We start from the raw sequence: 20,651 nt of genomic DNA on the forward strand, positions 1-20,651 counted from the left end.
CCCTGTTTTACCTGTTTCTAATCCAATAATTATATACACTATGTCCTACACTGTTGAGTGATAGTGGACCTTTCAATTTTGTCTCTACAATTCCCATTATGTCTGGTTCTTTTTCCTTCAGGTTATCATTCAGTTCGTTCAAGCCTTTTATTAAGCCATCTATATATGTGTAAGACACTTTTAATTTTCTGCTACTTCCATCGTGTTTTCTGTTTCCCTTCCATTTTTCTCTGATATGAACCATTTCCTCACTTTCATATCCACTACTCTCCAACATAATATATCTTTGTCTGACTCTGCTCTTTTTTTTTCTTAGCTTCTAGTCTTTTTGTTTTCTCATCCTCTCTTTCCTCTTTCTTCGTCTCTCTTTTTATCCATACCTGTTTATACTGATAACTTTTTGCTAGTTTTATTCCCTGTTTTTGCTAAGATATTCTCTACTGTCATTTGTGACCTGAATTTAAGCTTAATTGGTCTGGACTTATCTGTATTGTATTTCCATATTCTATATATTTCTTCAATTACTTTCCCTGTTTCTTGTTCATCCTCTTGAACTACTTCTAATATCTTGTTTACCTTTTCCTTCTCTTTTACTCAAGTAGTCCTATTTGGATTATGCTTCTCTTCCATCCCTAAAATAATTATACATTTCTTTTTATCAGCTAAGTCTCTTACTATATTCTCCTTCTCCCTCGTCACTTTAATAACTGAGTCCTTAGTTTGTTCTTTCATCTGTTGTCACTATATCTCTAAATTCAATGTTGTTGTTCTCTTGGACCTTTCTCCAACCCTGTACCTCTTTTGCTATGGACTCTTTATTCTTCTTCTTTAATTCACCATTCTCGTCTTTTACTTCTTTTAAATGTCTTTTTAATTCTTCTATTTCTTTATTTAGGTTTTGATTCTCCTTCTTTAGTTCTTCCAATTTATCAACTATTTGTGTAATCCATGTAAGTTGGCTAAATCTAACCTTCCCTCCCTCATTAAACCCATGGAAATGATTATCTCCACCTTCTGTTATGTTGTTCTTATCTATATTTCTAATTCTAATGCCTTTACTGATATTTTCAACATCACCTGCTTTGTCTGCAGCCCTTTTGTTTGCATTCCTTCTGACGTCCGAGGGAACCCGTTCATCCCCTTTGTCATTTTCTTCCATTTTCCTTACTAATCCCTCCCCTTCTCCTTTTTCTTCACCTGCCCACTACACCACGAGCTTTCCACTTCCCTATTAATACAACACAGGTACTCCCTCATTGTTGAAATCTACGAAAATTTCGTTTTCCCGGAGTTCCAATTGTCGCCATCTCTCTGCCGATCGTGTATATGTGTGTAGGTGTCATTGTGTGTGAGGGAGTGCCATGTGTGTAAATGTGGATGGGTGCCATTGTGTGTATTCAACTAGTTGTATTTTGCAGGAGAAGAGCTATGCTTGTAGAGACCCACATTTATATCTTTCCACATCCAGTTCTTTCTTAAAGTCATGTATAGTTTTAGCACTCAGTGTTTTCTCTTTCAATTTATTGCATGTATCTATCACTCTGTGTGGAAAGCTATTCTTTTTCAGAACTCTTCTGTAACTGTCCTTCTTAAGTTTCTTCTTGTGTCCCCCCTTGTATTTCTTCTGACCCATTCAAGTAGATCATCGCTGTTAAGGATTTCCATCCCTTTCATAATTCTATAGATGGTTATCAAATTGCCTCTTTCTCTTCTTTGCTCCAGAGTTAATAAGTTTAGTTTGTCCAAGCTTTATTCGTATGTCAACATGCTAAGTGTTGGTGCCATCTTTGTTAGTGCTCTTTGAATTCTAGTTTCTTTATGTTCTTTTTTGTACTGGGTGTCCATAGTGACGCTGCATACTCAAATTTTGGTCTTATCAGTGTAACTAGTATTTTCTTTACCATTTTCTTGTCCATGTAGTCAAAGGCCACTTTCATTGATCTTATTAAGTTGTAAGTTTCTCCAACTATTTTGTTTACATGTTTGTCTGGTGTCATGTCATTTGAAAAGATTACTCCTAGGTCTCTTTCTGAGTTTACTTTTGTAACTTCTTTTGTTCCAATTTTGTATTGACTGGTTATTCTATTTTTGCTTTTTCCAAATTCCATTATACTCCATTTTTTAATGTTGAAATTCACTTCGTTCTTTTTACTCCAATTCCAGACTTTGTCCACATTTCCCTGAAAAGATTTGCAATCTTCTTTGTTACTCGCTCTCTTCAGTAGTTTTGCATCATCTGCAAAGAAGTTTATATAGCATTTAATTCCTTCATCCATGTCGTTTATATAAATATCAAACATTATCAGAGCCAACAGAGCCTTGGGGTACTCCACTTATCATGTTTACCCATTTTGAGTTCTTTTCTCTAAGTATCACTCTCATTTGTCTTCCTTCCAAGAAGTTTTTCATCCATTCTAATAATTTTCCTCGTATTCCATCTATTATTTCAATTTTTCTTAGTAGTTTTTTGTGTGGTACTTTGTCAAAAGCCTTTTGTAGGTCCAGGAAGGCACAATCTGCCCAATCATCTCTTTCTTGTATTATGTCTGGCAATCTTGAGTAAAAGCATATTAAGTTTGTAGTACATGATCATCCACTTTTAAATCCAAATTGGTTGGGGTTTAATATTTTGTTCTCTTCCAAGTGTTTAATACATTTGTTTTTAATAACTCTCGCATATTTTTGCAATTGTGCTTGTAAGGGAACTATATAGGCACTCCTCCAGCACTCTACCCTTTCTCCAGCAAACATTAAATAACCTCACCAGCCAGTCCACCATCACTGTACCTCCTTTTTTTAGACATTCTGCATGGCATCCATCCAGACCAGGTGCCTTACCTGCTTCATCATCTTAAGATGTGGTTAAAAGTGAGGTGATGAGATGTACAAGGGGTGATAGTGGCAGTAGACTGGAAGTGAGCATAAAGGGAGAGCAACTGGAGGAAGTGGATAGTTTTAAATACTTGGGCGCAAATGTGGCAGGAAAAGGTGGAGTGAAGGTGGAGGTAGAATGTAGATTGAGAGAAGCAAGTAAATGCCTTGGTGGATCGAAGAGTGTAATGAGGAATAGACATTTGGGAATGGATGCTAAGAGGAGATTATATGAAGGAGTGATTGTGCCAACAGCACTGTATGGGGCAGAAACATGGAACATAAGAGAAGAAGAGAGAAGGAGTTTGAATGTGTTTGAGATGAGGTGTCTGAGAAGTATGATGGGGGTTACTAGGCTAGATAGAGTGAGAAATGAGGAGGTGAGGAGGAGAACAGGGGTGGAAAGGGAGTTGGGAGATAGGGTTGATGAAAGAATATTAGGATGATTTGGACACATGGAAAGAATGAGTGAAGAAAGACTAGTAAAAGAGGTATGGAAGGCAGATGTGGAGGGAGTGAACATGAGGGGACATCCTAGGATGAGGTGGATGGATGGGGTGAAGGGGGCTTTGGGGAAGAGGGGAATGTCTGTTGAGGAAGGACGGGAGAGGACAGAAGACAGGGGTGAATGGAGAATGGTTGTATATGGATGATGTTGTGATGCATGAGGTGGAATGGGGGATGAGGTAGTATGTGTGAGCAAAATTTGATGCAACCCGAAGGGATTTCTCCCCGTCTTCTCCTTTTATGCATGGGGGGATGGAGAGTCGCCGATTTAATGAAGCAGCCTTGCTGTAGATGTGCTGTGTCTTGCAACACTGCTTCTGACCCAGGCCAGTGGACGGGATGCAGGGATGACCCGTCATCCAGGAGGTGCCAAGATTGGAGTGAGGGAGGAGGGTGGAGGGGAGTGGAATGTATGGAAAATGAAATGGGAGTGATTTCTATGCCTTTTTCTTTTTGGCTACCCCCCGTGTAAGGAGAAAAAGCCTTTGGTATATGTATGTATGTATGTTGTATGTCTACATATTCATTTCTCAGTTTAATGTATGTTTGCCATTAAATCTCTTTTTTTGTCTCTTCTATCTTTAGCATAGCTACACTTTTTATTATACCAGCATTTTATGTACTCCCTTTTCTGTTTCTGCCTAGGCACATATTTGTTCCCTCTTTATATATTTCTTTGAAAATGTTCCATTTCTCTTCCATCTTTGTTTCATCATTTGCAAATTTTTCCCAACAGGCATTTTGAAAAAATTTCTAAGTTTTGCAAAATCAGTTTTGTTGTACATCAATCTTCCTTGTCTGTTTCTCATTCCTTCTTACCACATTTTGTTCCTTAAGTTCGATCTCTATTAGTATATGGTCACTCTTTCCAACTGGTGTTTTATACTTTATTTCTTCCACTCTTTTTGGTTCAGAGGTGAATATCAAATCCAGTCTTGATGGTTCTTCGTTTTGTCTAAATCTAGTATTTTCTTTAACCCATTGCATCATGTGTGTGCATCGTGTGTTTGTATGTGTATTTACCTAATTGTTGTATACAGGAAAGGAGCAATGCTCATTGGGTCCTGTCTTCTACTCTCTAATTTTGTCATACCTAGCTTCAAATTCATTGTGTATGTGTGCATGCCATGAATGGGTGCCATGTATGTGTAGGTGGGTGATGTGTGTGTGTGCGTATGTTGCAGGGTCAGGGATGACACTTCATCCACAAGGTGTTATGATGGGAGGGTGTAGGGTGGATATATGCTTTGACTGTCACCTTCCCTTGTAAAGGAAAAGGCCTTTTGGTACATATGTATGTACTCTGTTCTGTCCTACTTTATAACAATTTCTACCTCAAAGATGACTATTGCCCAAACATCTGCAATGGTTTTGCTGTCTCTCTTGCTTCTGGACTGAAATCTTTCCAAATACAGGCTATATGGTGATTGCTATGCATAATTTATATGATTGTTTTGGTAAAACAAGAAAAATAGAAAAATCTTTATTTACATTGTACAACTGTACAGAAAATAGATATGTTTCAGTACTTGTGTGGTCGAATGGGATTGTTAGGGTCGAACAATTTTGGGTCCTTCAAGAACTCAACACTTTTCAATGAAATTGGCATGAAACCTGAAACAATACAGAAAAACCTGTTAATACTAATACCTCATTCCTACCTTCATCTATTCAGATTTCTAATCTTTTATATTTAGTACAAGTTCTATGTATAAGAACATCTATGATGTAACTATATAATATATATTCTTTATGTTTGGAAAACTAAAACTTAGATATAAAAACTAGTACAAAACCCACCAAAATATTTATGGACACAATACTGTGTAGTTCCTTTGAAGAATACTTATCATTCAAGTTCATACTTATTCATTACAATGTTTGTCATGGGCACTACAATTCATTCATTATGAATTCAAAAATTGCAAGTCAATACAAACATGTCTTAACCTGTATCCAATATTCAAATTCATCTCATAAAATCAAAGAAATTACTCAAGTATGCTTTAAATTTACTTTCAAGTCATTGGAAGGTTGTTAAATGACCCTAATTTTGTATGAAGTGCTTTGACTTAGCCACCTTGGAGATGAGAGGTCTCCCAGTCTCCACCACACTGTTTGGGTCAATGGCAACGCAGTGAGGCAGATCTTCACAGCAAGGCCCTATTCCCCTTATAATGGAGGTGTGAAGAACATATCTCCAACATACACATTGAATCCCACTTAACAGATCCATCTCTGCAGCCCATGGATGAAAGGACCATCCCAGTCGCCCACCACAATATTTGGCTAAGGGCAATGCAGTAAAGAACAGTTCTTCCATAGCAGGACCCAACACTCAAAACTAGTTTACCCAGACTGCTCCACCATACGACACCCCCTTCCTCATCTACTAAAAATAACTTCTGGGGCAGTTGAGAACATCCCTTCAAGCCATGTCATCAGACAACCAGTTACAATAAATTCCATGCACCAAAGCTTTACAGCATACATTTTAGTAATAAATAACTGATTCAATCTACCATATACTCTCCATCTCAGAGGAGGCTAGGATATTGCTGAACTTTTTGAAGAATGGAATTTAATGCATTAATCCTTAACCACTTCAGTACAAATAAAATTCTAGCGTGCAGCACCAGCTGTTATATGTACAATTAATCACACTACTCGAATTATAAAATATAAAGTCACTGATGTATTACTCATTCTCTTTTACTCTGAGTAATAATAAACACAGAAAAAGTGATTAAACCAGTTCACAGAATCTGGGGGTAACTCATGTACAACTACAAAAAATATATATGATCAAGATGCTGATGCTGGCATCGTCATGTACCCACTCCTGCCTCATGATGCCTATGTGGGTGTCATCATACAGAAGTTGTTAAAATAATTATAATTAATAGATAGAAAAAAAGAGGAAAATAAATATATGTTGGTTGATGTTATTAGGCTATGGGATAGAGAGCTGAAGGATGTCTTGATCAAATGGAACACCCTTAGCATTGAGTCTATTCTCTACTGATTAATGTTGCATAGGCCAGAGCAAAATATGTATAAATACTACTGTACTGTGGAGTCTTCTCTCATATGTGCTATTATAAAACTTACCTGCATTTCTACTTTTGGTGATTTCTTTCTCAACAAGGTCCTGTTGTTGCTTGCAAAGCCGTGTAATGTGGCGTCCATAGACACGCCCAGTGTATGGAGATATAAACTGTGAGAGGAGCCTAACATTCTTGTAGTCAACATGTACTTTATACTTGCAAAGAATGCAGCTTAATTTTTCTTCTTCATAAGGGTTTGGTATATCAACAGGCTGGAATGTAAAGATTATAATCCATTAATTATTAAATTTAAACAAAGCAACACAGTAATGAGTCAGGAATTGCAGATGGTTAAAGAAAATGGAGAAAAATGGGATATAAGCCAGTTGTTGTTTGCTGATGACACTGCATTTGTTGTAGGATCAGTGGAGGGATTGAGGAAGTTAGTGACAGAGTTTGGAAGGATGTGCGAAAGAAGAAAGTTGAAGATAAATGTGGGTAAATAAGGTGATGAGATGTACAAGGGGAGAAAGTGGCGGAAGACTGGAAGTGAGTATTAAGGGAGAGACTGGAGGAAATGGATAGATTTAGATATTTGGGTGTGAATGCGGTGGGAAAGGGAGGAGTGGATGTGGAGGTAGAATGTAGATTGCGAGAAGCAAGTAAATGCCTTGGGGGATTAAAAAATGTAATGAGAAATAAACATTTGGGAATGGATGCTAAGAAGAGATTGTATGAAGGAGTGATTGTGCTGACAGCACTGTATGGGGCAGAAACATGGAACATAAGAGAGGAGGAATTTAAATGTGTTTGAGATGAGGTGCCTGTGAAGTATGATAGGGGTTACTAGGCTGGATAGAGTGAGAAATGAGGAGGAGAATGGGATGGAAAGGGAGTTGGGAGATAGGGTTGATGAAGGAGTATTGGGATGGTTTGGACATGGAAAGAATGAGTGAAGAAAGATTAGTAAAAGAGGTGTGGAAGGTAGAGGTGGAAGGAGTGAACATGATGGGGCAACCAAGGATGAGATGGATGGATGGGGTAAAAGGGGCATTGGGAAAGGGGAATGTTTGTTGAGGAAGGATGGGATTGGACCCAAGATAGTGGTGAATGGAGAATGGTTGTGTATGAATGATGCTGTGACGCATGAGGGTGGGGGATGGGAGGTGAGGGAATATGTGTGAAAAATAAATTGACACATTTTGAAGGGATTTCTCCCCATCTTCTCCATTTCTGCATGAGGGGATGGAAAGGGCGGTTGCTGATTTAATGAAGCGGCTTTGCTGTAGATGTGCTGTGTCTTGCAACACTGCTTCTGACCCAGGACAGTGAGTGAGATGCAGAGATGACCTCTCATCCAGTAGGAGCCAAGATAAGAGGGAGGGAAGGGGGTGGATGGGAGTGGAGTATGTGGGGATGGAATAAGAGGGAGTGGTTTTTATGCCTTTTTTTTGGCTACCTCCCTTGTAAGGTGGAAAAAGCCTTTGGTATATGTACCTATTCCTTCATTTATATGCCTAAATTTTATTGATTCTATGTGAATCCTTCACAAACTTCAAGTAGAAGCATAATGCAATATCATCATGCTTCTACTTAAAGATTGGGAAGGATGGATGGGGTAAAAGATGCATTGGCAAAGGAAAATCTGTTGAGGAAGGAAGAAGACAGAAGATAGGGGTGAGTAGAGAATGGCTGTGTATAGATGATATTGAGATGCAAGGAAGGGAGTATGTCCAAATGATATTTTTGACATAGCCGAAAGGGATTTCTCCCCATCTCTTTTTCTGCTTTGCTGTGGATATGCTGTGTCTTGCTACACTGCCTATGACCCAGGGCAGTGGGCAAGATGCAGGGGTGACCCATCATCCAGGAGGAGCCAAGATAAGAGGGAGGGAGGGAGGTGAATGGGAATGGAGTATGTGGGAGTGGAATGGGTGGGAGTAGATTTTATGCCTTTGTTTTTTGGCTACCTCCTTTGTAAGGGGGAAAAAGCTGTTGTCATGTATATATACGATGCAACAGCATGATATGCATACCAGAAAATATGAATAACAATAATTACATTGGTTAACAAAAAAATTTCTAATAGAAAATGTATGTCTTATCCATTCTTCCATGCTGAACAAAAATATATTTTCAGGTCTCTGTAACATACATACATATACCAAGGCTTTTTCCCCCTTCCAAGGGAGGTAGCCAAAAAGGGAAAGGCATAAAAACACTCCCACCCATTTCATCCCTAAATACACTCCACACCCCTCCCACCCTCCCTCTCATCTGTAACAGTGACAAATAAATGGTCTTCCTAATGGTGATTTAGTATGAAGTGAAAGAGTATATAAACTACATTTGTATTATTTACCAAATCATTGGGAGAGAGTTCCTTGGCTATTTCCTCAGTTCTGCTGGCATTGAAGGTAATATCTGCAGTGGGCTTTTCAACTGATTCTCTAATAGTTGTACTGCTGCATGTTCGCCATGTATAGCCTGGAATATTAATTACACTGAAATGACTCACATAAAGAAACACCACATTAAAGTAAAAAAAGCCCCAAGCTACTGAACTGGTACTAAATACTAGAAATAAAAAAAATAGACTAAAATGTCTAAACAGTTTCATCTTAATTTGACACAATGATGTCTTTTATAGATTCTGTTCTTCACAATACAAGTTGCTGATTCTGTGGCAAGACTGAAGCATTTGGAGATTGAATCTGAAAGGCCATGTGAGAAATGTGTTACAAGTGGATGTGGGAATAGTAAATGATGAGATGCACTAGGGGCTACATGGTAGGCCAGTGGATACCTTGTCCAACTCATGGGGTAGTGGCCATGAGTCTAATTCCCAGGACCCGCTGTGTATTTCTTGTGTTGATTCCCAGCAGGCCTGGCCAGGTGGGGAGGCAACCCAAACATCAACCTAAAAAACTCAGCTGCTTGCCGCAACTGATAAGGCTTGCCTCACCATGGGTTTCTCACTTCATGGGGGTGGGATAGTGAGTTTGAGTTTTGAGAGATGTATAAGAAATGATGACTGTAGCGGGCTAAATGTGAATGTCTTGAGGAAGTTTTAAACATTTGGTGTCATATGTGACAGTGAACTGATGAATGGATTAGGAGGTAAATTACAGAGTAATGGTAGCAAATAAATATCTGGGTGGGACAGTGTAAGAGAAATTGGTATCTGGGAAGGAATGCAAAGAGACAAACTTTCTCTGATTCTTTTTGAAGGCAGAGAGTAAATATTAACTTTCCCAGGTATTATGTACCTGTCATGAAACCAGTTTTGAAATCTTGCAACATTCTTCACCTCATCTTCCTTCTAAGAGAAGGGCAGCAGGATCTGAAGGTAAGACTTTGGGACAAAACACCTGGAAATGGAAGATCAACTACTGCTACATCACCTCCAAGTGGTACTTCCAAGGACCTACTCCCATCTGGGAGTTGCCAAGAGTAAGGCAGTGCCTGAGACTGGCAGTATTTTCAGTCACTAATAAACTTCTTTCCCACTACTTTCCACCTTCATTCTTCTACTTAATAATTAATAGTCCTCTAATGATGGTGCATGACAGTTGGGGAAGGAGGTGATCTCTGGTAACCCCAAGTCCCAACCCTGGTAGACACTTCAATTTGAACAACATATGCAACATTTAATATCAGTGAGTAGTCCACATTCCACCACCACAATACCACACATAAAAAATAAATGAAAGAACAGTAGGCCAGTCAAGGGTAATAATACAGTAGAACCTTCTCAACCACAATACGTTCTAGACAACTGTTCCAGAACTGTTTTGGTTGAGGACCAAAACAAGTTTACTGAGCTGCTAGATCAGCTTTATTAGGGTGATATTTTTCCACATAACCTTAAATCTTGCACATTTTCCTCTGGAGTGATCAAGAATCAATATTTTGGCTAACTAATGGACCAACAGTGACATTCAATCAACCTCAGCTTTTAATTACTTAATTGAAGGTTACCTAGAATATGAAGTCACTACCAATGCCAAGTCACTAAAGGGGTTAGACTACAGTGACAAAGGAGATCTCTTGATTAGGGATAGGAATGCTTCAAGAGGTCCTGAAATCAAATTATGGAAGACTACATGCTTAAAAGATGTGAAGAAAGTTTTTCACACAGTTGATAGAGCCAAAGCTAGAACAATACATGAATTCAACCTAAATATGATAATTGAGTCCCATTCCAGTATCATTCACCAATATTTTTCACATCTTTTTAACATTTAAAATATTTTTTATGGTTACATTTGGTTAAGTTATATTAGAAAATAAGTCTAATTATCAGTTAGGCTAGGGGCTAATCACTAATGTAGTAATGGACAAGTTTTATGTTTGATATCCATATTTGCATGATTGTGAAATTTTACTGATAATTGGATATCAAGGATACAATGGTAAACCCCATATTACTTAGTTTACTTAGTAAAATTTAGAGGGTCTTGCTCATAGCTGTGGTGGTCCACCATTAAATTATCATTAATAAAAAACAAGTTGTAACCAATAACTATAATAAATATTATATTTATTATAGTTATTGGTTACAACTTGTAATATTATATATGAATTTGTGGCTAGGTATAAGCCACTGGATATTAGATGACAGACCCCACATACATTGCCCCTTTCCTGTATACGTATACTATAACATAGCTCGTAGTTACCAAGCCCAAGGGAGGATGTACGAAAAGTCAAATGTAAATAATTCGCGACAAGTGTGAAAATTTGTATTTACCTAATTGTTACAATTGGGCTTGGTAACTAACTACGAGCTTGTTTTCACCTCGCATTATTCAACTAGGTACTAGCAGATAACATGACAACAAAATAAAAAATTCTCGAATCACAAATATGCACATATCAGTCACATATCAAACCTGTTATTAAACTCTTTCCACGTTGTTGTATGTAAGATGCGAAAATTCGTCTGCCGAGACTGGCCATCTTTCCATAATCCAGAAATGTTTATGTCAGAGATGAAAGATATAGTAAGTTCATAATTTTAGAGTGAAAGTTCAACTTCATTATATATTATATTAGAAAAATAAAATGCACAAAACTTTCTAGAAGCATAGTAACAAATATTTTGTCCAAAATATTATTTCCCCCAGATTTCTTAAATTAGTGAGACTTAAGATAAATCATATCTATTGTTACTAATAATTTGTTAATTGGTATATTATTACCCAAAACAAATATTTGGATGTTATATAACGTACATACCGTCTAACAATAGAATAATTTTCTTACGGCACTAGTGTTCCGGTGTCTCAGCTAGTCTATAGAATTTCAGCAGTATACGCAACATCATTAATCCGGTATTTACATGATCGCTCATACATGAGCTTAATTAGCTTTGTTGTGTTAGATTTTAGAAGCTGATAGAAAAGGTCCGTTACCAACTGGAATGATATAACTTATACTTAGTTTCAAGTGATTTTAATGATTCTATGGCAAATCATATCATATGACAATGACATATACTTAGTGAACCTGTACCGACTCTTACATTTCATTTATCTGCATAGAAATCCTCAGATTAGCTCGTCCCAGTTCCTGAAGACTGGCTTTAGTTGTAACTCCTTGACTTTATATCTTTTAGATGTACTAATACTTTCCTTGTAAACAAGTAGCATTTTTCTTAGTTTTTCTTAGCATTTTATAGAACTTGGACTATATTAGTGAACCTTCTCTTTAATAGTGTTATTTTAATAAATCTTCACTTTGAATTATATGTCACCTGATTCGGATGAAACCTCAGCTGATACTTGTCAACATGATACGGAAGTTCCAGAATAACGTGTGACACTTCAACACGAACTGGCAAAGCGGAGCTTAATAATTGTGGAAAGCATAAATTTGAATCAAGTAAGCATTAGTTGTAGAGTAAGACATTTTCCATATAATTTATCTTCAAATCTATGATTTTCAATCGATGTTTATGTTGAAAAACAGTACGTTTGACGTTTTACTTCTTTGGAGTTTTAGTTTACTTGCCGTCCTGGAGGCTGGACTCATGTATCCTTAGACAGGTTTCGGTCACTACTTTTTGTTATCTTGACACTGTTAACTGCCTTATTTCGGTTTATACTAATTGCTTGATTTTTTCATATCGTAATCATAATTATTTGAATACTGAAATGGAACTTATGAAGTAGCCATGGTCTGAGGTCGGAATTTTTACTTTCAAAATCGTGAGATCATGTTATTATTTATATGATTTTCTTGGAAAAAAAATTGAATTCTAAATGACAGTAACATATATGGTTGAATTTTGAATATTATTAAGGAAGTGCACACCTACGTAATATTTCAATACAAAAATATTTGGTAAATTAAAATACATTAATGCAATATGTTTTACTTGACAGAAATCAGTAACTAAGAACATTAGTAAAAGCGATACTCTACCAATCAGATTTGCAATGCAAGCTTCAAGACACTATGTTTGCATTATCTCTCCAGACCCTTACAATCATATCAGTCCCTGACAACGATGACTGTGATGACCTTTGAAAACTCTAAATGCATACCTCACAGGAGGTTAGGTTAAATTGAATCAGTGTATAGACTTTTTATTCATGGTTTGTGCGGCTGGTATCCACTCAGACTTTTTGGTAGTCTGTAACTGTTCATACAGAAATGCAGGAGACTGTCCATGAGGAAGCTGATTTATCACACACACAGCAATGCCTTAATCACCTCAGGTCCTGAGGTAGCATTTGAGGGCCATTACTTGGAGAGAGAATTAAGGGTTCTTGAAAAGTTAAGAACTGACAAATCACCAGGACCTGACCAGATTTACCCATGCATACTAAAGGAAATGGCAGACATCCTGGCCACACCACTCTCAATTCTGTTCGGAGCCAGCCTGGAAAGTGGAGAAGTGTCGAAGCAGTGGAAGTCTGCCACAGTTACTCCAATCTACAAATAAGGGGACAAGTCCAATCCTGCTAATTACAGACCAGTATCACTTACCATTACTTGGAGAGAGTGTTAAGGGTTCTTGAAAAGTTAAGAACTGACAAATCATCAGGACCTGACCAGGACCAAAAGAAAAGTCATCAAGAAATTATACAGGTCTTATTACCTGAAGGGTATGAAATGACCTCTACTGAAGGTGAATACTGACCTCTGTGCCACGGTTAGGGTATGAACAAACACCATGGTGACCCCCAAACCATCAGCTAAGGCAAACCTCCCTAGTGAATAGCCTAAGTTCACAGGGCTGGGCAAGGCTAGATCTGCCAACTCTGATAACAAGCCCAGCGTGCTACCACTGTAGTATCCTGGAGGCAGACCTCTGTTACTTTGTCTTCCACAACAAACAAAAACAAACACTATTCAAGATTTTAAGAAAAAACTTGATGCTGAGAGAGACGAAGACGGGTCACCACGAGCATAGTTCCCTTCCCGTATTATGCAACTAGGTAAATACAGCATCTCAAAGCTTGCTGATATCAGAGCTGTTTCTGTTGTATCTCTTAGCAATTTTTTTTTGTTATTGATTTCTACTGATAAAAATGTGTAGTATGTTGATGTATTTAATTTACAGGATTAATAACTAATTTTCTATTGCTATATTGTTTAGGTGTGCACTTCTTTAGATATACCAAATTTGGTACATTTCATTGCATTATGAAAAATAAAAAAAAAAGTTAGTTAAAACAGATCATGGAAAATTTCCCATACACCTCAGGTAACCCTACATTCATTTATTTAGATTTTAAATGCTGGTAAGCAGATATAATAGTATACTTTTAGCATTATTTTATATATGTTTTTCGTAATAAGTAGAGGGTTTCGTATGGTAATCAGGCATGCCACTTTTGCCCTTGCTGTTTCCGTATGGTCACTGAATCTCATTAAAGACATTGACAGATTGGAAAAAGTACAATGGCGAGCCACAAAACTGATTCCAAATATAAAGAATAAATCATACAAAAATCAACTAAAACATATGAATCTATTTTCCCCCAAAAAACGTAGACTCAGAGATGACATGATACAGGTCTTTAATATTCTAAAGGAGACTGACTCCAAAAGTGACAAAATTTTCACACTGAATGAGAATCCAACAAGAAATAAGGGTCTCAAACTGTCAGGAAACAGATTTAATTTGGAAGTGGGTAGAAACAACTTCACAAACTGTGTAGTTAATGAATGGAATAAACTTCCTGCAGAGGTAATGCAACGTAGTTCAGTTCGAAGCTTTAAGATTTATCTAGATATACACCTAAGCAAGGTGCTGTAATGCCTGCCATTTATTTTATATTATTTGTCTGTTTGTTTATTATTATTTGCTTGATTTTAATTTATTATTTACTGTTTTCCTGTTTGTTTATTATTTAACTATACCTATACATTTATTTATTTTGTTTATTATTATTTATGCTGTTAATTTTTTTATTTGTTTATTTATCATTATTATAATTGCTTTTACATCCGACCTAGTTATAGACCAAAAGGTCTCCTGTTGGCATGCTCCTCCTTTGTAATCCTTTATAACAGTATTGCTGTAGGATGGAGTAATACTGAAGCCCCTATCTATGGGTCTCACTTAAACCTGGAACGTTCAGAGGTGCTTTGGCTGGAGCCCCAAAACACCTGAGAAGTGGAATTTGGGTTGGAAACTAAGAACATCAGCATTAAAGTATATTCCTAGCCATGTAGATTGTTTTTAACATATCTGAAGGTTTTATGTTCTGTTGTGGGAAACCTCATTTTTTGGTATTGATCAATCACTTTTCCAGTTCACTTTCTTATCTCAGAATGAAATCAGTGGTAGATTTGTTATTTTTATATTATTCTATGAATTGTTTTGTTAAAGTGCAGTGTTTGTCAATATTTTTTTAAATGTATGAGGAGAAATTATTTTGTATCATTAGAGCACCATGATTTGTGTTAGTAGTCCAGTAAGCTTCAAGTTCGCTTTCAACTCTGAATGAGATCATTGGTGTGATGAGGAAACAAAGAAGGTTGTAGAAGAGAAGAAGTGAGCATTCACAGATTGGTTACAAAAGAGGACGGGGGAGTCATATGAGACGTACAAAGAAAAGAAAAGAGAAGTAAAGCAAAAGGTAAAGGAGGCAAAGAGGAGAGCAGATGTGAAATGGGGTAGGAGTATGACAGAAAATTTTGAAAGTAATAAAAAGATGTTTTGGAAAGAAATTAAGAGAGGAAGAGGAGGCGAATCAAGTAGGGAAGAAAAGGTAAAAGGTACAGATGGAGAGATGATAATGGAAGAGATGGCAGTAAGGGGAAGATGGGCAGAATATTTTAGGGAGTTGCTAAATGTGAAGGAGGATAGGGAAGGAAAGATAGCTGCAGTGGGAAATGCGAAGAAAATGAGAGTGATGAGTGAGGAGAAATAAGGAAGGATGAGGTGAAGGCAGTTGTAAAGATGATGAAAGCAGGTAAGGCACCTGGTCTGGATGGATGCCATGCAGAATGTCTGAAAAAGGGAGGTTCAGTGATGGTGGACTGGTTGGTGAGGTTATTTAATGTTTGCTGGAGAGAGGGTAGAGTATCGGAGGACTGGAGAAGTGCCTGTATAGTTCCTCTTTACAAGGGAAAAGGGGACAAGTGTGAATGTAGTAGCTTCAGAGGGATTAGCCTGTTAAGTGTAGTAGGGAAGGCTTATGGGAGGATCTTGATTGAGAGGATTAGGAGAGGAACAGAAGGAGTAATTGGTGAGGAACAGTGTGGATTTAGGACAGGTAGAGGTTGTGTAGATCAGATCTTTGTGGTAAGACAGATATGTGAGAAAGCTATAGGAAAGGGGAAGGATGTTTTTTGGGCTTTTATGGATCTGGAAAAGGCTTATGATAGGGTAGACAGAAAGGCACTGTGGGAGGTTATGCAGATTTATGGGATAGGAGGAAAGCTTTTGGGAGCTGTCAAGAGTTTTTATGAGAGTAGTAGAGCATGTGTCAGGATTAGAAATGGAGAGAGTGAGTGGTTTGAAGTAAAGGTGGGACTTCGTCAAGGATGCGTTATGTCGCCCTGGCTGTTCAACTTATACATGGATTGGGTGGTGCGAGAGGTGAATGCTAGGGTAGTGGGTCAGGGATTGGAGATGGTTAAAGAAAATGGAGAAAAGTGGGAGGTGAGCCAGCTGTTGTTTGTGGATGACACTGCGCTTGTGGCAGGGTCAGAGGAGGGATTGAGGAAGCTGGTGGCAGAGTTTGGGAGAGTATGTGATAGAAGAAAGCTAAAGATAAATGTGGGTAAAAGTAAGGTGATGAGATGTACAAGGGGTGAAAGTGGCAGTAGACTGGAAGTGAACATTAAGGGAGAGCGACTGGAGGAAGTGGATAGTTTTAGATACTTGGGTGCAAGTGTAGCAGGAAAAGGTGGAGGTAGAATGTAGATTGAGAGAAGCGAGTAAATGCCTTGGTGGATTAAAGAGTGTAATGAGGAATAGACATTTAGGAATGGATGCGAAGAGGAGACTGTATGAAGGAGTGATTGTGCCAACAGCACTGTATGGGGCAGAAACGTGGAACATAAGAGAAGAAGAGAGAAGGAGTTTGAATGTGTTTGAGATGAGGTGTCTGAGAAGTATGGTGGGGTTTACTAGGCTAGATAGAGTGAGAAATGAGGAGGTAAGGAGGAGAACAGGGGTGAAAAAGGATTTGGGAGATAGGGTTGATGAAAGAATATTAGGATGGTTTGGACACATGGAAAGAATGAGTGAAGAAAGACTAGTAAAAGAGGTATGGAAGGCAGATGTGGAGGGAGTGAACATGAGGGGATGTCCTAGGATGAGGTGGATGGATGGGGTGAAGGGGGCTTTGGGGAAGAGGGGAATGTCTGTTGAGGAAGGAAGGGAGAGGACGGAAGACAGAGGTGAGTGGAGAATGGTTGTATATGGATGATGTTGTGATTGCATGAGGAGGAATGGGCAGGGGGTGGGGGGTGGGGTAGTATGTGTGGGTAAATTTTGACGCAGCCCGAAGGGATTTCTCCCCGTCCTCTCCTTATATGCAAGGGGGGACGGAGAGGGGGGGTCGCCGATTAAACGAAGCGGCCTTGCTGTGGATGTGCTGTGTCTTGCGACACTGCTTCTGACCCAGGGCGGTGGGCAGGGTGCAGGGATGACCCGTCATCCAGGAGGTGCTCAGATGAGAGGGAGGGTGGGAGGGGTGTGGAGTGTATTTAGGGATGAAATGGGTGGGAGTGTTTTTATGCCTTTCCCTTTTTGGCTACCTCCCTTGTAAGGGGGAAAAAGCCTTGGTATATGTATGTATGTATGTACATTTTTGTATGAATTGTTTTGTTAAAGATTAACACTATATTAACACTAAAGTTTAATACTATAAATTAAATCTAAAAATGAAAATTTTGACTTTTATAGAGGAGGAAAATAACAAATCAAAATAATTTGCTAATTGTATATTGAAAAATAGGAAAAACTGCAGTATTTTCATTATATGAGAAGGTGATAACTAATGATCATTTTTCAGCTATGATGGGACATATCCAGCATAAGTAAAGTTCATATACAGTAACTAGAAAACAATCTTGTTTATGTAAATTGAGTTTTGAGTCTCCCACATCAATTCCACTTTTAGAGGGTGTTCTGGGAACTTTACAGCTCTGGCCAGAGCCCCTCTGGGGCCTCAGTGTCTCTTTTCTGTAAATACAATTTGCTCCTCCACTATTCCTGTGCTAAACATGACAGAATGAATTTTAAGTCGAGAAGATTTTGGAGGTCCTCTTTATTTTGTCTCCATAGGTTTGATCCATACATATACCAAGGCTTTTTCCCCCCTTATGAGGGAGGTAGCCAAAAAGGGAAAGACATAAAATCATTTCCACCCATTCTATCCCTGAATACACTCCACACCCCTCCACCCTCCCTCTTATCTGAGCACCTCCTGGATGACGGGTCATCCCTGCACCTTGTCCACTGCCCTGGGTCAGAAGCAGTGTCGCAAGACACAGCACATCCACAGCAAGGCCGCTTCATTAAATCGGCGACCCCCCCCTCTCCGTCCCCCCATTGCATAAAAGGAGAGGATGGGGAGAAATCCCTTGTAAAATAATTGTGTTGTCATAAGCAATTAACCTATTTGTAATAAAAAAAAAAGATTGTTAGGTGAAGGGGGCTTTGGGGAAGAGGGGAATGTCTGTTGAGGAAGGACGGGAGAGGACAGAAGACAGGGGTGAATGGAGAATGGTTGTATATGGATGATGTTGTGATGCATGAGGTGGAATGGGCGAGGGGATGGGGGGTGAGGTAGTATGTGTGAGAAAAAATTTAATGAAGCGGCCTTGCTGTGGATGTGCTGTGTCTTGCGACACTGCTTCTGACCCAGGGCGGTGGACAAGGTGGAGGGATGACCCGTCATCCAGGAGGTGCTAAGATGAGAGGGAGGGTGGAGGGGTGTGGAGTGTATTCAGGGATGGAATGGATGGGAATGATCTTATGCCTTTTCCTTTTTGGCTACCTCCCTTGTAAGAGGGAAAAAGCCGTGGTATATGTATGTATATTATTATTTAATTCTTAAGTGAATAAAGTTTATCTGTTACAACTAAGAGGGTCTTTTTTGCTAAAAAAAAAAATTGGGTTTAAAGATGAAAATTAACCTGCATAACATAATCCACTTTAACCTAACCTAAGTAATGTCAACATCCTCTCCTTTACTTTGTTTCTGAGGGATTCCTGTGGGTACTGTATCAGTGAAAATATTTGCTACATTTGTGTTGCATCAGTTTTATATTTCAGGAATTCATTCATTCTGTTATTCATTGGTTCCATCACTTTTAATGAAAATCATTCTATTAGAATAAATTGATCTCTTAGGAAGAAAATAAGATTGATTAATGTCTGGAAATAAATGGTGAGTGATGTGTGAATTTTACTAATTGATTTAGTAATGCTGTTATTATTCTTGTGGGGTTATTGTTATAAAAAATAATTGCCTCATAAGATAATTTCCAAAGAGAAAATATGAAGATAAAAACCATCTGAAACCCATCCAGAAATATATTTTTGGTACTGGTTCTTAATTTCTTGGGGTAACCTACATATAAATGTAGAGGTTCAGTTGGGAATCTGTCCCATTGTTTCTATATTGTATTTACCTAGTTGTATTTTGCGGGAAGGGGAGCTATGCTCGTGTTGTCCCGCCTTTGTATCTTGCAGTGTCTAGTTTGTTTTTAAACTCATGAATGGTTTTTGCGCATACTATTTCATTGTCCAGTTTGTTCCAAGTGTCCAAAACTCTATGAGGAAAACTGTTTTTCTTCAGTTCTCTTCTATAGCTATGTTTTTTTATTTTCTTTCCATGTCCTCTTGTGTTTCTTTTGTCCCAGTTAAGTAAGTTCTCACTATCGAGTACCTCTGTGCCTTTCATGATTCTGTAGATGGTCAATAGGTCACCTCTCTCTCTTCTTTGCTCCAGTGTCGGTAACTCCAGTTTAGCCAATCTCTCTTCGTATGATAGGTTTGCAAGTGCAGGTGCCATTTTTGTAGCTGCTCTTTGGATTCTTTCTATTTTCTTTATATTCTTTTTGGTACTGGGGGACCACAATGTCGCTGCATACTCTAATCTAGGCCTTATCAATGTAACCAATATTTTTTTCATCATGTCTTCGTCCAAGTATGTAAACGCCACTTTTATTGATCTTAGCAAGTTGTAAGTCTCCCCGACAATTTTGTTAATCTGTATATCATAGGACAAGTCGTTCGTGATAATTACTCCCAAATCTTTTTCGGATCCTACTTTCTTTACTTCTTTGGTTCCAATTGTATATTTTCCTGATATTCTGTTTTTGCTTTTTCCAAACTCCATTATGCTACACTTCTTAGTATTAAAGTCCACTTCCCATTTCTGACTCCAGTTCCATACCCTATTTAGGTCTTCTTGCAGTGCTTCACAGTCCTCATCAGTTTCTATTTTCCTTAGCAGTTTGGCGTCATCGGCAAAGAAGCTCATGTAGCAGTTCACGTCCTCATCCATGTCATTCATATAGATAGCAAACATTATTGGTGCCAGCACAGATCCTTGCGGTACTCCACTGATCACCTCTTTCCAGTCTGAATATTTTTCTCTGAGCACTACTCTCATCTTTCTACCAGTCAGAAAGTCCTCTATCCATTTTAGTAGGTTTCCCTGTATTCCTCCTATGTGTTCCAGTTTTTTTAGTAGTTTTCTGTGTGGTACTTTGTCAAAGGCTTTTTGCAAGTCTAGGAATGCA

The 20,651-nt window shown here is 38.3% G+C and overlaps 2 protein-coding genes across 7 annotated transcripts in view; one reads left to right on the top strand and one right to left on the bottom strand.

The window, feature by feature from the left end:
• Window positions 1–4,848: 4,848 nt before the first annotated feature.
• On the bottom strand, window positions 4,849–11,742 carry mRpS18C (mitochondrial ribosomal protein S18C). Of its 2 annotated transcripts, XM_076183881.1 has the most exons (5): window positions 11,667–11,742; window positions 11,321–11,387; window positions 8,788–8,912; window positions 6,490–6,697; window positions 4,849–4,992 (listed from the first exon to the last, which is right to left on the bottom strand). In XM_076183881.1, the coding sequence occupies exons 2-5, from the start codon at window positions 11,385–11,387 to the stop codon at window positions 4,901–4,903; spliced, it is 492 nt and encodes a 163-aa protein (XP_076039996.1). In that variant the 5' UTR covers window positions 11,667–11,742; the 3' UTR covers window positions 4,849–4,900. The 2 variants fall into 2 exon arrangements, with proteins under 2 accessions (XP_076039996.1, XP_076039997.1); XM_076183882.1 differs by lacking the exons at window positions 11,321–11,387; window positions 11,667–11,742 and adding an exon at window positions 9,695–9,743.
• Window positions 11,739–20,651, top strand: part of zda (peptidyl-prolyl cis-trans isomerase zonda) — a 30,554-nt gene continuing 21,641 nt past the window's right edge. The window contains exons 1-2 of one of the 5 annotated variants that reach the window (XR_012966296.1): window positions 11,739–11,761; window positions 12,205–12,311. The gene's annotated coding sequence lies outside the window, so the exon portion shown is untranslated. Of the gene's footprint in view, window positions 11,762–11,814; window positions 11,834–12,185; window positions 12,312–20,651 lie in introns of those variants that run through there. The other 4 variants (XM_076183877.1, XM_076183879.1, XM_076183880.1 and 1 more) reach the window with 4 other exon arrangements.

Source organism: Oratosquilla oratoria, chromosome 4 (genome assembly GCF_046742065.1).
Source record: "Oratosquilla oratoria isolate Oo_2021 chromosome 4, ASM4674206v1, whole genome shotgun sequence".
NCBI lineage: Eukaryota > Metazoa > Arthropoda > Malacostraca > Stomatopoda > Squillidae > Oratosquilla > Oratosquilla oratoria.